Source organism: Anabrus simplex, chromosome 1, assembly GCF_040414725.1.
Source record: "Anabrus simplex isolate iqAnaSimp1 chromosome 1, ASM4041472v1, whole genome shotgun sequence".
Taxonomy (NCBI): Eukaryota; Metazoa; Arthropoda; class Insecta; order Orthoptera; family Tettigoniidae; genus Anabrus; species Anabrus simplex.
The window spans coordinates 1,422,801,373-1,422,814,194 of NC_090265.1; the positions used below are offsets into that span (position 1 = coordinate 1,422,801,373).

Sequence of the window (12,822 nt, forward strand, 5' to 3'; positions counted from 1 at the left end):
AAGCATTATCTGATTCTGTAGTGATTCAGATGGGGGTTCTGCCAGATAACATTATTGGAACTTTTCTTATATAAATCTTATTTTTTTGCTATTGGCTTTACGTCGCAGACACAGATAGGTCTTATGGCGACAATGGGACAGGAATGGCCTAGGAATTGGAAGTAAGCAGCCGTGGCCTTAATTAAGGTATAGCCCCAGCATTTGCCTGGTGTGAAAATGGGAAACCACGGAAAACCACCTTCAGGACTGCCGACAGTGGGGCTCAAACCCACTATCTCAAGATTACTGGATACTGGCCGCACTTAAGCGGCTGCAGCTATCGAGCTCGGTTCAGAAAAGACTAGATAAAATCTGCCATCTGGTGGTGACGGAGTTTGTTTTTGGACAATTATAAAAACTGAGAATGAATTTTGGGGCACGTGACTTAACGCACACTGTGTTGTATATGCCTGGTCATATTTTCTTTCAGAGAGTTGTTGCTGCTTAATTAACACCTTGCGTACTGCCATATTTTCACATGCAACTTGCATATAAACTGTCATTATGTAGCAATATTTTAAAACTCTTGTTATGTAACAACCTAACATAGTATGAAATCTCATCATCTGAAAGGGTCAGGTTTTTAGATTACAGATAAATTACTGTAACTACTTAGTAATCTTAACTATTTTTATTTTACTACTTACACAATTTGCATATTTTACTATTTGTTAAAAAAATATGTGTGAAGAAAAACCATGTACAGTGGCTCATACATCATCATCATCATCATCATCATCATTGTCATCATCATCATCATCAATGTCCCACTCCAGCTGCCTCGGTGTGGTTTGGCTCATACATAATATACATGATTAGATGGAAATAAACTAATACTCAATATTTCAAGTTATATATAGTTTACCTTTGTATAGTAAATATGAAAACACTAGAGTATGCACAGGCCAATATTGCACTCCTTGCACCATCATCGATTCTACTCCCTTATTCGCTTCCCTTCTTCCCGTATTGTGAACAAGCCTGATAGTAACATTGGTGTTTATTTGACTGGCTGTAGGAGGAATCTTTTCAGGAAAATTACTAGAAAAAAGTATATCTACACTTGTAGGTAGAGTAGGTTACTGCAATGAGAAATCTCCTCCTCTGATTACCAGCTTCATAGAAATTGCCCTCATGTAGTCCACGAGAGAAATTCTTCTTGGATACTTCTTTGCAGAGAATGAATACATTCACTACAGACATAAACAGATGAAAGAACAGCTTCTTCCACCACTTCATTGTTTTGCATGCAAGCGGATAATAACTGCTGAACTGATCTGTTATATCAACACCAGTTTTATTGATATTGTTACGTAGTAACGCAACTGTCAGCTCCCGGACAGCTCCCTTTGGCAGTTCCTGGAGGGAAGGAGTGAGCCAGACTGAGGAGCTACCAGCCAGCTTGTGGGTACATAATGACCACTGCTTTTGGTGTCCTCTTTTATCTGGTGTCTCCAAGAATTTCCTGGAAAGCAAAACTAGAACACTCCGAAGGGAGGTTGTGTTGTGTAGTCAGTTATGGGTCATGAGCTGCGAGTTCAGTGTGTGGAGCAGTCACATGATTTGACTTTGCAAGTTACTGGTTTTGTCAAGTCAAGCCAAGTGCACAACGTCATGTGTTGTGAAAGCCAAAGAATGTGTTCGAACCTAACTACTTGGAACTATTGTGTGGAGCAACTGCAGTGTGTGCACAGTGAAGTGAAGTGAAAGTGGAAGGTGAAACCCGTCAGTCAAGATTGCAGAAGATCACTTGTTCCAAGTTCCAGCCAAAGACCTGCTGTGAGGACAAGAGACTTTTGTAAGTGACCAGTAATTAGTCAAGTGTTGTCATTCATTTTGAGTATAATTGAGTGCGTGTGTTGATTGAGCCATCCTAGATTAAATGAATTCAATAAAACAGTCAGTGTTTTATTCACACCAATACTATAACCAAAGACAATATCAGGCTTTATTGTCTGTGTAATACCTCCCCTTGAACTGCTAGAAACAACTGTCGTAGTGTCCTTGTGTTTTGTAGAAAGACAGTAAACATATCTGTTGTTTTTCCACTTCAACACAAGCGGACAGCCTCAGAAAATCATTTGATCTTTCTTCCATCTCCTGATTTTGAAGACTGCTGGTTAACCTTTCCTATTTTTCATACCAATTCCAACGGTCACAGTTTCCTTTTCCCAGGGTGTATTAAGAAGAGTAGGGCTACTGTAATGTTAATGTGAATGCAATGGCCATTAGCAAAAACTGGAGCATAATCTTTCTTTTGGAGACCAGATGCCACTGTTAAAATTCCCTGCACAGCCCCTGTATAAATATCTAAGGTTAGCACATAGCCTGTGGCTGCATCAGAATGCATACAGTTTCAGCCCATGATATCCACTGTAGCACAGAGAAATAAAAAACTGGGCCTTAATTTGTGTACAGTGTTATGATTTTCTTGATGTAGGTAGAATTGTGTAGCATGCACAAAATTCTTGAGATCCTTTGTTTATCCAAATTACTTCTTATCCTACACTTCTCATATCAAGGCTGAAGATCTGTCAAGATGGCTCCTCAATGAGTGTTAAAACCTGCTCCTGATGAAGCAGGGAAGCAGAAATGAGCTCATCGCAGGTCTGGGAAGAAATGGATGTAGAAGAACTGGGATTGATGAGGAGAGAGAGAATCTATCTGAAGATGGTTCTGTATAAAAATGTAGAGATTGTCATCCTTTTGTGTTTTTCTTCTTCAATTTTTCCCTCTTCCCACACTGATCTGTCATGTTTTTCCTGTTATATGTTCCTTTCAAAGTTCCTAACTTTCTATATGATAATTGATTTGCACTCACTTGTTCTTTTCCTTTATTTAAAATGGTTTCATTTGTGTATTAACTAATTCAATGCATTACCATGTCCATTTTTTAATTTTCATGTGGTGTATAATCTGATATTTGTACAATGGTGTGATATCCTTTATTTAGTTCCTGGAGTGCTCCTGTCTGGCTTTCAACTGGATGTGTTATTTCACATAATATGGAATACTAGTGGACCCGTGCTGCTTCGCAGTATTCCTTACAAATAGGTCAGATAACTCACCTGTATATGCCTGTTGCAGTCATATTGTTTTTCCTGCCCTTTTCAATAGTTTTATAAACATTTAATAAGGGTACATAATAACTGATTCATTTATAATTTTTTTTAAACACTTCGACCATTCGGCCATATCTGGATCTTAACATTTTCAAACGATCTTGGCCCGAGATAGAGTAAGATACAATAGGAGATACTGAATACTGGTTTGGGTAAGGAGACACCAACTTTTTCAAGCGCTTGTTCCTGTGTAAATATGGCTGCATGCAATCACATAAGGATGAAAATCACATACCGTATTTACCCGAATAATGCCCGCACCGTCATTTTAGGAAGGCTCACTATCAGCCATATTCAATTGTTTTTACGATGTGGGCTCTTTAGGTTTCCAAGAGGTTTCTCCATCTGGGATGGTCTTCAGCTACGTTCTGCCAATTGATCCCAGTAATCTTCCGGATGTCTTTATCCCATCTGTCTGGTGGTCTTCCCTTAGGTCTCAGATGATCTTTCGGACTCCACTCAAGCACAAGCTTTGTACATCTACCGTCAGTTCTCCGAGCAACATGGCCGGCCCACTGCCATTTTAAGGTAAACCTCTTTCTAAAATGTCATTGAACTTTGTGACTGACCTTCTTCCATAGGCTTGCCATCCTAGTTTGATACGTCAGAAGATTTCCGGTCTTAAGTCCCCTTTCATGTTCACAAGCTGCCCGAGATAGACATACTCATTAACCTGTTGTAATGTGGAGTTTCCCACATGCAGCTTTCCTGCTGGGGCCCATTTGTTAAGCATTACTTTGGTTTTAGAAAGGTTCATGGATAGTCCCACCTTTTGACAGGCTGAGACAAGATCTTGTATTAGAGTTTGTAGTTCATCGATGCCGTTGGCCGAAAGTGTAATGACGTCTGCAAACCTTAAATTGTTTAGCCATGTTCCATTGATTTTGATTCCTGTACTTTGCCAGTTGATTTTTGACATGGCCATTTCTAATACTACTGAGAACAGCATGGGAGAAATGGGGTCGCCTTGCTTTACACCTCTTTGAATTGGAAAATCCGTGGTTGGCACACTGACGTTCACGAAGGCTGAAGAGGTTTCGCAGATATGCTGGAGTACTCTTAAGTAGGCAGCATCGACGCCGTGTTCGGTTAAGGCTTGCATAACAGCAGCGTGACTCACCGAGTCAAAAGCCTTTTCAAAGTCCACAAAGGCTAGACAGAGCGGCATTTGATATTCATTACTTCTGCTGATAACTTCACGAAGGGTGAGTATGTGGTAGATTGTCCAAAAACCTCGGCGGAAACCTGCTTGTTCAATTGGCTGGGCAAAATCAAGCGTTGAACTGATTCTATTTGTCAGTACCTCGGTGAAAACCTTGTAAAGGACAGAAAGGATGATAGATTCTGATGTCATGTATGTTCCCTTTTTTGTGCAGGAGAATTACCATTGCTCTGTTCCAATACAGAGGGATGAATGCACTGCGTAGACAAGATGTGAATATTTTTGCCAAGTGGCTTAAAGTTTCATCACCAGCAAGTTTGAGAACGCTAACTGAAAGGTTATCCCTACCTGCGACTGATTCCTTTTTCATACTGTCTCAGATGGGAGAACTTCCGGGACTTGGGAAATGTTGGATAAGTCAGGCAAAAACAGGTTATCATCAGCCTTCTCGTACAACTTGCTATAAAAGTTTCTGATGAACTCAAGAAGTTCTTCCCTATCGGTAATTCGGCCGTTGTCCCCATCTAATGCAATTGCTTCTTCCCGATCTGTAGCTTCCTTTTAGCAGACTTCAAACTTGATTTTTCAGATAAGCAAGTTCTTAGAGTATCTTCATTGAATTTCTTTTAAGTTGGTTTCAATTCTCTTTCTTATGGTTTTGCACAGCTCAGAGTACTGTATTTTGTCACAGTCAGACTGAATTTTCATTTCTCTCCTCTTCTTTAGCAGGTTCCTGGTATCATCACTGAGTTTCTTATCCCAAGTGTTATTCTTTTTCAACCCTCCAATTACTTCAGCTGTATCCATTAACATTTTTGCCAGATATTCACCAGTTGTTTCATGTAGGCTTTGTTGAAGCGCTTGATGGAATTTCTCTATTTTCTTCTAGATATTTAAGATTAATTTGTTTCTTTTCTCCTGCACTAGTTTAAGTCGATGTTCCTTGGGGCCGTTTTCTCCAAATTAGTTTAAACTAGGTTTATTTTAATCTGGTTTAAGTCTGAGTTTAAACCAACATTCATCTTTCCCATATTGGTTTAAACTTTGTATCAAAAGTTAAACCTTCTATATTGCAGGTTTAAACTGCTGTTTATATTCAACCTTCTTGACATTTTATTAACGTATCTGTGATTTTCCTAGTAGAAGGGTTAGTTTTGACCACCAGTACTGCAGCACTTTAATAGAAAAGTACTAAAATTAGAGCGTAGTATTAGCATTAGAAAAATGGAAGAATTTATTGAAGTCTTTGGTTAAATAGGAAATAATTTTGATGTGCAAGTGAGGTTAAGAAGCCGCATTCCAACAAAAGTTTACAATTTTGGAAAATCGGATGCAACGGAGTTCTTTGATGGATTTATAATTCATAAGCGAACAGCAAGGATTGTCTTGTATCAAACAAGGATTCATTTAAAACGTCAACTGCACGAAATAATTCTATTTCACCAGAAGCAATGATTCTGGTTGCTTTAATATATTATGCAGCAGGCATTTTTCTCATTAACATCGGGGACCACAGGCCTTAAATTGCAGTCTCCTTATAATATTATATAAAATACTGTTGGTGGCATGAATACTGTAATGTGAAGCATAAAAATATTCCTAATGTTCGTGATGTTCGTGTCCGGTCTAAAGGCTGTTATCGTTAAAGCGCCCGGTCTGCATCGTCCAAAAGCGTGAATAGGCGGTTCGAATCCAGTTTGTCGAGAATATTTTTACCGTCAGAATGTTAGCCGGCACGGTAGGAGAGGTGGTGGTATACAATTTCTAATCACTAGATTATATATTTCATGCTTGCTAGTAAACTTGTAATAAAATATAGTTAAGAAAATTTCATTGTAACTATTGCCAGCATACCAGCAATAGAAATATTAATGCTATAGGGAGAAGAATATTATACAGTACGACATACCGCAAACTAGGTTATGTTATAAATGAATATAGAACCAGGTAATACATCTCCAAATAAAACTTCCTCAGTGGTCTGTCTGCTGGATCCAAGGTTTGTGAGATTGATCCCGGCCGAGGGCGATGGCTTTTAATAGGAGATAGATTCCGAGCATGCTTAGAATTTGTTTACTTGAAATTCACATAAATGTTGATTTTCTGACGAAAGGAATATTGCTGAAAGACCAGGATTTTAATATTTCAACATTCCCGTGTGTTCCGCAAGACAATACAGACATCAAAAGAAACGTATTAGGCCCACGGTACTTGTTTATGGTAAAGCATGATACAGAAAAATAAGAAATAAAAGTGCGTTCCAAGAAATTGTAAACAGCAATGGGTAAAATTATACGACACAACACTTTGCACAAATGTAAACAATTTATTTATCAGTAAAGCTAATATTCCGCCGAATTTTCTCTTTATTCACTACGTATGATAGCATTAATTCACCACAAACAGATGATATTAATACAAAAATTTCGGTCATTGAATTACTTCACTCTGATTGGCCATTTCCATTAGACCATGCCTTCGACTATTCTTTCAGTGCAGCCAACATTAGCGCAGACTTGACATCATAAATTTAAACAGGCGAGCTGTCATTTAAACTAAACGAGTGTCAGAAATTGGTGGAGAAAATGGACGCAAGTTTAAACTAGGTACTAAAGTTAAACGGGTTTAATTTATACCAGGTTTAACTCAATTTGGAGAAAATGGGCCTTAATGTTTAACTCGGCTCTAGCCCTTGCTAATGGGTGGTCAACTACCAGTATTGAATCTGTTGAGGACTGATACATCATCTTTAATGATTTGAGGGATGTTAGAGAGAACAAAATCAATCTCATTGGTGAATTCAAAATTGGGACTTCTCCGTGTCCATTTACGCTCTGGGTGTTTCTTAAAGAATGTATTCATTATATGCATGTTGGTGTATTCGGCAAACTGGACCAATCTCTCCCCTCTCATTTCTCTCATCTATCCCATAGTTTCCAATAAGAGTTTCCCCAGTCTTACAGGTTCCAACCTTCGCATTGAAATCACCCATTACTATTTGAAAGTGACAGTCACTCTCCTTCTCACAGGTTTCATGTACACTCTCATAAAAGGATTCTAACTCTTTGTGTGAACGGCTTGATGTGGGTTCATATCTCTTAGAGAGTTTTAGAACTAATCGGGCAATTCTACCTGAAGTACCTTCCAACACAGAGACCTTGTTTACGAGATGTCGACTGATTAGGAATCCTACTCCATTAAGCCCTCCTTCTGGTTCACCACAGTAATAGAATAAAGTAGTACCAGAATTCAAAAGGTAACAACCTTCACCTATACGGCGTACTTCAGATAGACCGATTACGCACCAGTTGATCTTTCTCAGTTCATCTTCAAGCTCTTCTAATCTGTTATTGCCTAATGGAGAACGACAGTTGTATGTGCAAAGCTGGTAGGGCGGCTCATTTTGGGGGGGGGGAAGAATGAACTAAAATTCCTTCCATCGAAAGAGTAATGTAGGCATAAACAAACATTTTGTATCACTCCGTGAGGTCCACGTGGTTTTACGCAAATATGAACATGTAAATTTACGGATATAGCTGCTTTGCCTGAGATGATAAAAATACATTATAACTGCTATGAAATTTACGGTATTTTCCATGAAAATGAGCAAGTAGGCCCACTTACGTGACAGGTATTTCATTAATCTGAACTTGCAATAGGCTCGATTCCCTGTAGATGGGAAGATTCGTTGTCTCTTGCATCACTAGAATCCTCTCCTAAATTACTTACAAGTTCGTCACACTCCACGTTTAAAACACTTCTCACACGTTGTCTCTTTTTACTGGACGGTAACAGATAATTCTTTTTGTGCAATGTAAACACTTGAAATAGACACACCGGCAAAGTCTGATGCTAGTTTTGCGATACAGTAAAACCACGTTAATTCGAAGTCTTTGCAATACAGAAATCGGACTTCCAATTACATGATTTCGAATTAACAGCCATTTTGTAATTCAGAAATGCCAACCTTCGCCAGTTTTCACGGACTCTGCTTTTCCGCGTACTGCCTGCTATGTGATATTGTGGCATTCCTCAAACCGCTGAATACAAAAGAATTACGATTTCACTCTATTTTCAGCTATGAAACACACTATAGAAACTCCGAAATTAGGGAAAGTGCGGAAAGCTACCCCTGCATGCTCCGGAAGACGCGTTCTATCGTGACGTGGAGAAATTCTGAATTTAAATTACTCTGTAAAGTACGGTACTATTTAAAGAAATGTAAAGTCAGTTTAGAATTAAAAGTTTGAATTGTTTTCCATTTAAATATGACATATGGAGACAGTTTCCTTCCAACTACAGTTACACAAAGCATAACTGTACATTCAGCATCGAAAACTAGGTGAGCCAGGAGCGTGTTGGCAACCTTGATGCAAATAAAAAACCCCACCCCAATTACGTGCCCCAAATTTTTTTTTAAATGTGCAGGGATTATTCGCGTGAATACGGTATATCAGAATATTAAAGAAAGTTTTAGTCGCTTCGCAATCTGCTAAGTACAGAATGTATTGTGGGTAAGGATAACCCTTCACCTGCAATTGTTGGAGTGATGATTTAATTATCTGATCTTGAAAATAAATATATATCCGTTGACTTTTCAAGAAATGCAAGATTTTTCCTGCACTACTGAGATGATCTGGAAGATTTTGGTACAAACTGCACCTTTTAACTCCCTCTGGATTAAGAGTTTGAGGTTTGTGAAACATACAAGTTAGCGTTTTATATATATATATTAATTTAACCACTCAAGCTGGTTTGACATGAACTTTTATCACGGCTCTCAGCACAGGGCATCATTCTATGCAAGGGAGTATCTTCTACCGTAATGTGGCATTGTGTTGGCGTAAAAAAGGAATTTGTTTCATCAATGTCAATCGTTGTAAACAACATGGCGGCGTCCTCGCATGGTCTGTATCTAATGCAGGTCTCGAACGCTATTAGGTGAAAGTAGTTATGAGAATAATCTGAGTGATAATGGAAATGTTAGTGATGATGATTATGCACAGCAGGAAATTACATGTGATGTACTTAACGATAGTAATATAAGTGAATGCTCACCCAAGTGGTCACGGACACCTGTTGATTCAAATTTTATTCTAACAACAAGGTAATTAGGCTTTTTTTTTTTATTACTTCGCATGGCACCTTTTTGTATGTAGATACAACATCTCCATGATATGAACTACGCATTCACTTATTTTGAACAAAATCAGACAAGTCGTTTAGAAGTTATAGCAATGTTTGCGACAGCATGTAAAATTGTTATATTTTTCTAAAATTTCTCACCGCTGTAGGGTAAAACTTGGCCAACTTTTAATACCGGCTTGAAGGGTTAATCCTTGTGAGGCTACGATGTGGTGCGAGGTTATGGTATGTGATGTTTATACCAGATCATTATATACATTAAAATAACCACTTGAAAATAAAAATACACGAATTACATAATGTACTGGGCAAGAAAATAATCGGGGTTGCAGTGGGGTGGCAGGAGAAGGCAGTACGAGAAAGGACATGCGAAGGAAGTACGGGAAGGTTAAACACAAAAGGGGGAACAAAACTGGATGTGTGTCACACCACAACGGCTACACCATGCTCTTTGAAGATCTTGCAACAACCCAACTACAAGTCTGCATGACAGTATGCTTGAGAATAAAGCATGTGAGATGTTAACGAGTGGTATGGAAGGGAAGTCAGCAGTGAGGCTAGCTTTCAAGATTCCAATTAACATGCACAGAGATGCCAAAGACTGGTTTAAGGTCAAACATTTTCAACTTACCATTGTTGGAGGTGGAATCATTGCTGATGGACCAGGTGTAGGCACTACTTCAGGCCTACTATATACAGTAGGTTGTTGTGGAGTAGGAAGGGGAGGCTGATGGTGACTATGAGAGTGTGAATGGTGATGCTGATGAGAAGGGTGAGAATGTGAGTGGGAGTGGGAGTGATTATGAGATCCATGAATAGGTCCATATGACTGAGGCTGTGGACCCATGCGCTGATAAACATCCAGGAACATACTCTCTCGTGGTCGGCTAAAATCAGAAAAAACATCCATTTTATTACAACTGAATGGAATTTCAAAAGAAAAACATCCAAGGTTGTAAATACTGTACTTACTCACCTACCACACCTCCCTAATTTCCGACTATTATCGGGGAGGGGGGGATCTTTCAAGTAACCAGGCAGCAAGTGCAACATTTCAGTTAACGGTAAAACCCACACTTCTGTACCACTATGCATTAGCCTTGGCTAATCTTTCCCACTACTTTACATTTCTTAATACCCTTCCAGCTAACAAGCACCTCGTTCCGCTTGGCAGCATGTAGTGTATAATTAGGAAGTATCCAGTACAAAAGCAGAAGTGAAAGTGAGCAAGAGAACAAGTATCATGAAATTGGCAACTGTACATACGAAATGCAGCTGTGTAGGATTCTTTATTGGCATAATTAGAAAGAGAAATTAAAATGAAATGAACACGCATCCACCTGTCTCTTGGTCTTCCTCTAGGTCGTTTACCTGTTATCTTCATTTCATGCATACTTCTTTTTAGTTCAACTTACAACAGAGTATTGAAAGGTGGATCCTTCTAATATTATACATCTTCTTATATCTCTATTCAATACGGAACGATCATGAAGTTTTTAACTTTAAATGATAACGCTTACCAAGCAAAATCTAAAGCCTATAACTACTTAGGCCTTAAAATCAAGATTGCTAAGCAGGGCAAAGATATTAATTTTCTCAAACAGTGTATCGCGCATAATTTAGTGACTTCTTTTTAGTTCAACTTACAACGGAGTATTGAAAGGTGGATCCTTCTAATATTGTACATCTTCTTATTTCTCTATTCAATACGGAATGATCATGAAGTTTTTAACTTTAAATGATAACGCTTACCAAACAAAATCTAAAGCCTATAACTACTTAGGCCTTAAAATCAAGATTGCTAAGCTGGGCAAAGATATTAATTTTCTCAAACAGTGTATCGCGCATAATTTAGTGACTTCTTTTTAGTTCAACTTACAATGGAGTATTGAAAGGTGGATCCTTCTAATATTGTACATCTTCTTATTTCTCTATTCAATACGGAACGATCATGAAGTTTTTAACTTTAAATGATAACGCTTACCAAGCAAAATCTAAAGCCTATAACTACTTAGGCCTTAAAATCAAGATTGCTAAGCTGGGCAAAGATATTAATTTTCTCAAACAGTGTATCACGCATAATTTAGTGACTTCTTTTTAGTTCAACTTACAACGGAGTATTGAAAGGTGGATCCTTCTAATATTGTACATCTTCTTATTTCTCTATTCAATACAGAACGTTCATGAAGTTTTTAACTTTAAATGATAACGCTTACCAAGCAAAATCTAAAGCCTATAACTACTTAGGCCTTAAAATCAAGATTGCTAAGCTGGGCAAAGATATTAATTTTCTCAAACAGTGTATCGCGCATAATTTAGTGACTTCTTTTTAGTTCAACTTACAACGGAGTACTGAAAGGTGGATCCTTCTAATATTGTACATCTTCTTATTTCTCTATTCAATACGGAACGATCATGAAGTTTTTAACTTTAAATGATAACGCTTACCAAACAAAATCTAAAGCCTATAACTACTTAGGCCTTAAAATCAAGATTGCTAAGCTGGGCAAAGATATTAATTTTCTCAAACAGTGTATCGCGCATAATTTAGTGACTTCTTTTTAGTTCAACTTACAACGGAGTATTGAAAGGTGGATCCTTCTAATATTGTACATCTTCTTATTTCTCTACTCAATACGGAACGATCATGAAGTTTTTAACTTTAAATGATAACGCTTACCAAGCAAAATCTAAAGCCTATAACTACTTAAGCCTTAAAATCAAGATTGCTAAGCTGGGCAAAGATATTAATTTTCTCAAACAGTGTATCGCGCATAATTTAGTGACTTCTTTTTAGTTCAACTTACAACGGAATATTGAAAGGTGGATCCTTCTAATATTGTACATCTTCTTATTAATGTACATTACCGGCTTGCCAGGCCATGCTATGATCATCTTTTTAATTTCATTTTTATTACCAAAAACTCAATGGGACTTTTATTACTTAATAATTGATCTTAAGACAAACATGAATTTTAAAAAAATTGTGTATACACCTGATAGATTGAGTCACCTTGACTCTTTAACATATGTCATTGTTATTTAGTATTATCATGTGTTTTACGATAATAGTACAAGCTGAAGATGTCTCACAAGGAAGAGACAAAACACGTTCCTTTTCTTAAAATAAAGTTAAAAAAGGAATAATATTGTACAGTATTGCAAAGGTTACTCAATCATTAAGACTTTATTTATTGTTGAGGCTGACAATATGGACTTATTATGAAATTTGAATATGACGACGCTTGTTGTTTAAAAGGGCCTAACATCTAAGGTCATCAGCCGGTACTGATATGAAATGGACGACATGAGATGATAATTAAAATGTATCCACTGACTAGAGTTAAAAATAAA

General features: G+C 37.7%; 1 protein-coding gene across 6 annotated transcripts in view; it reads right to left on the reverse strand.

Moving 5' to 3' along the window:
- The window catches only part of LOC136858385 (E3 ubiquitin-protein ligase Arkadia), a 321,712-nt gene that overhangs the window by 114,558 nt on the left and 194,332 nt on the right, over window positions 1-12,822 (reverse strand). For all 6 annotated transcript variants that reach the window (XM_067137889.2, XM_067137892.2, XM_067137888.2 and 3 more), the window contains one exon: window positions 10,100-10,355. In XM_067137889.2, coding sequence (XP_066993990.2) covers window positions 10,100-10,355 — 256 coding nt within the window. The remainder of the gene's footprint in view (window positions 1-10,099; window positions 10,356-12,822) is intronic.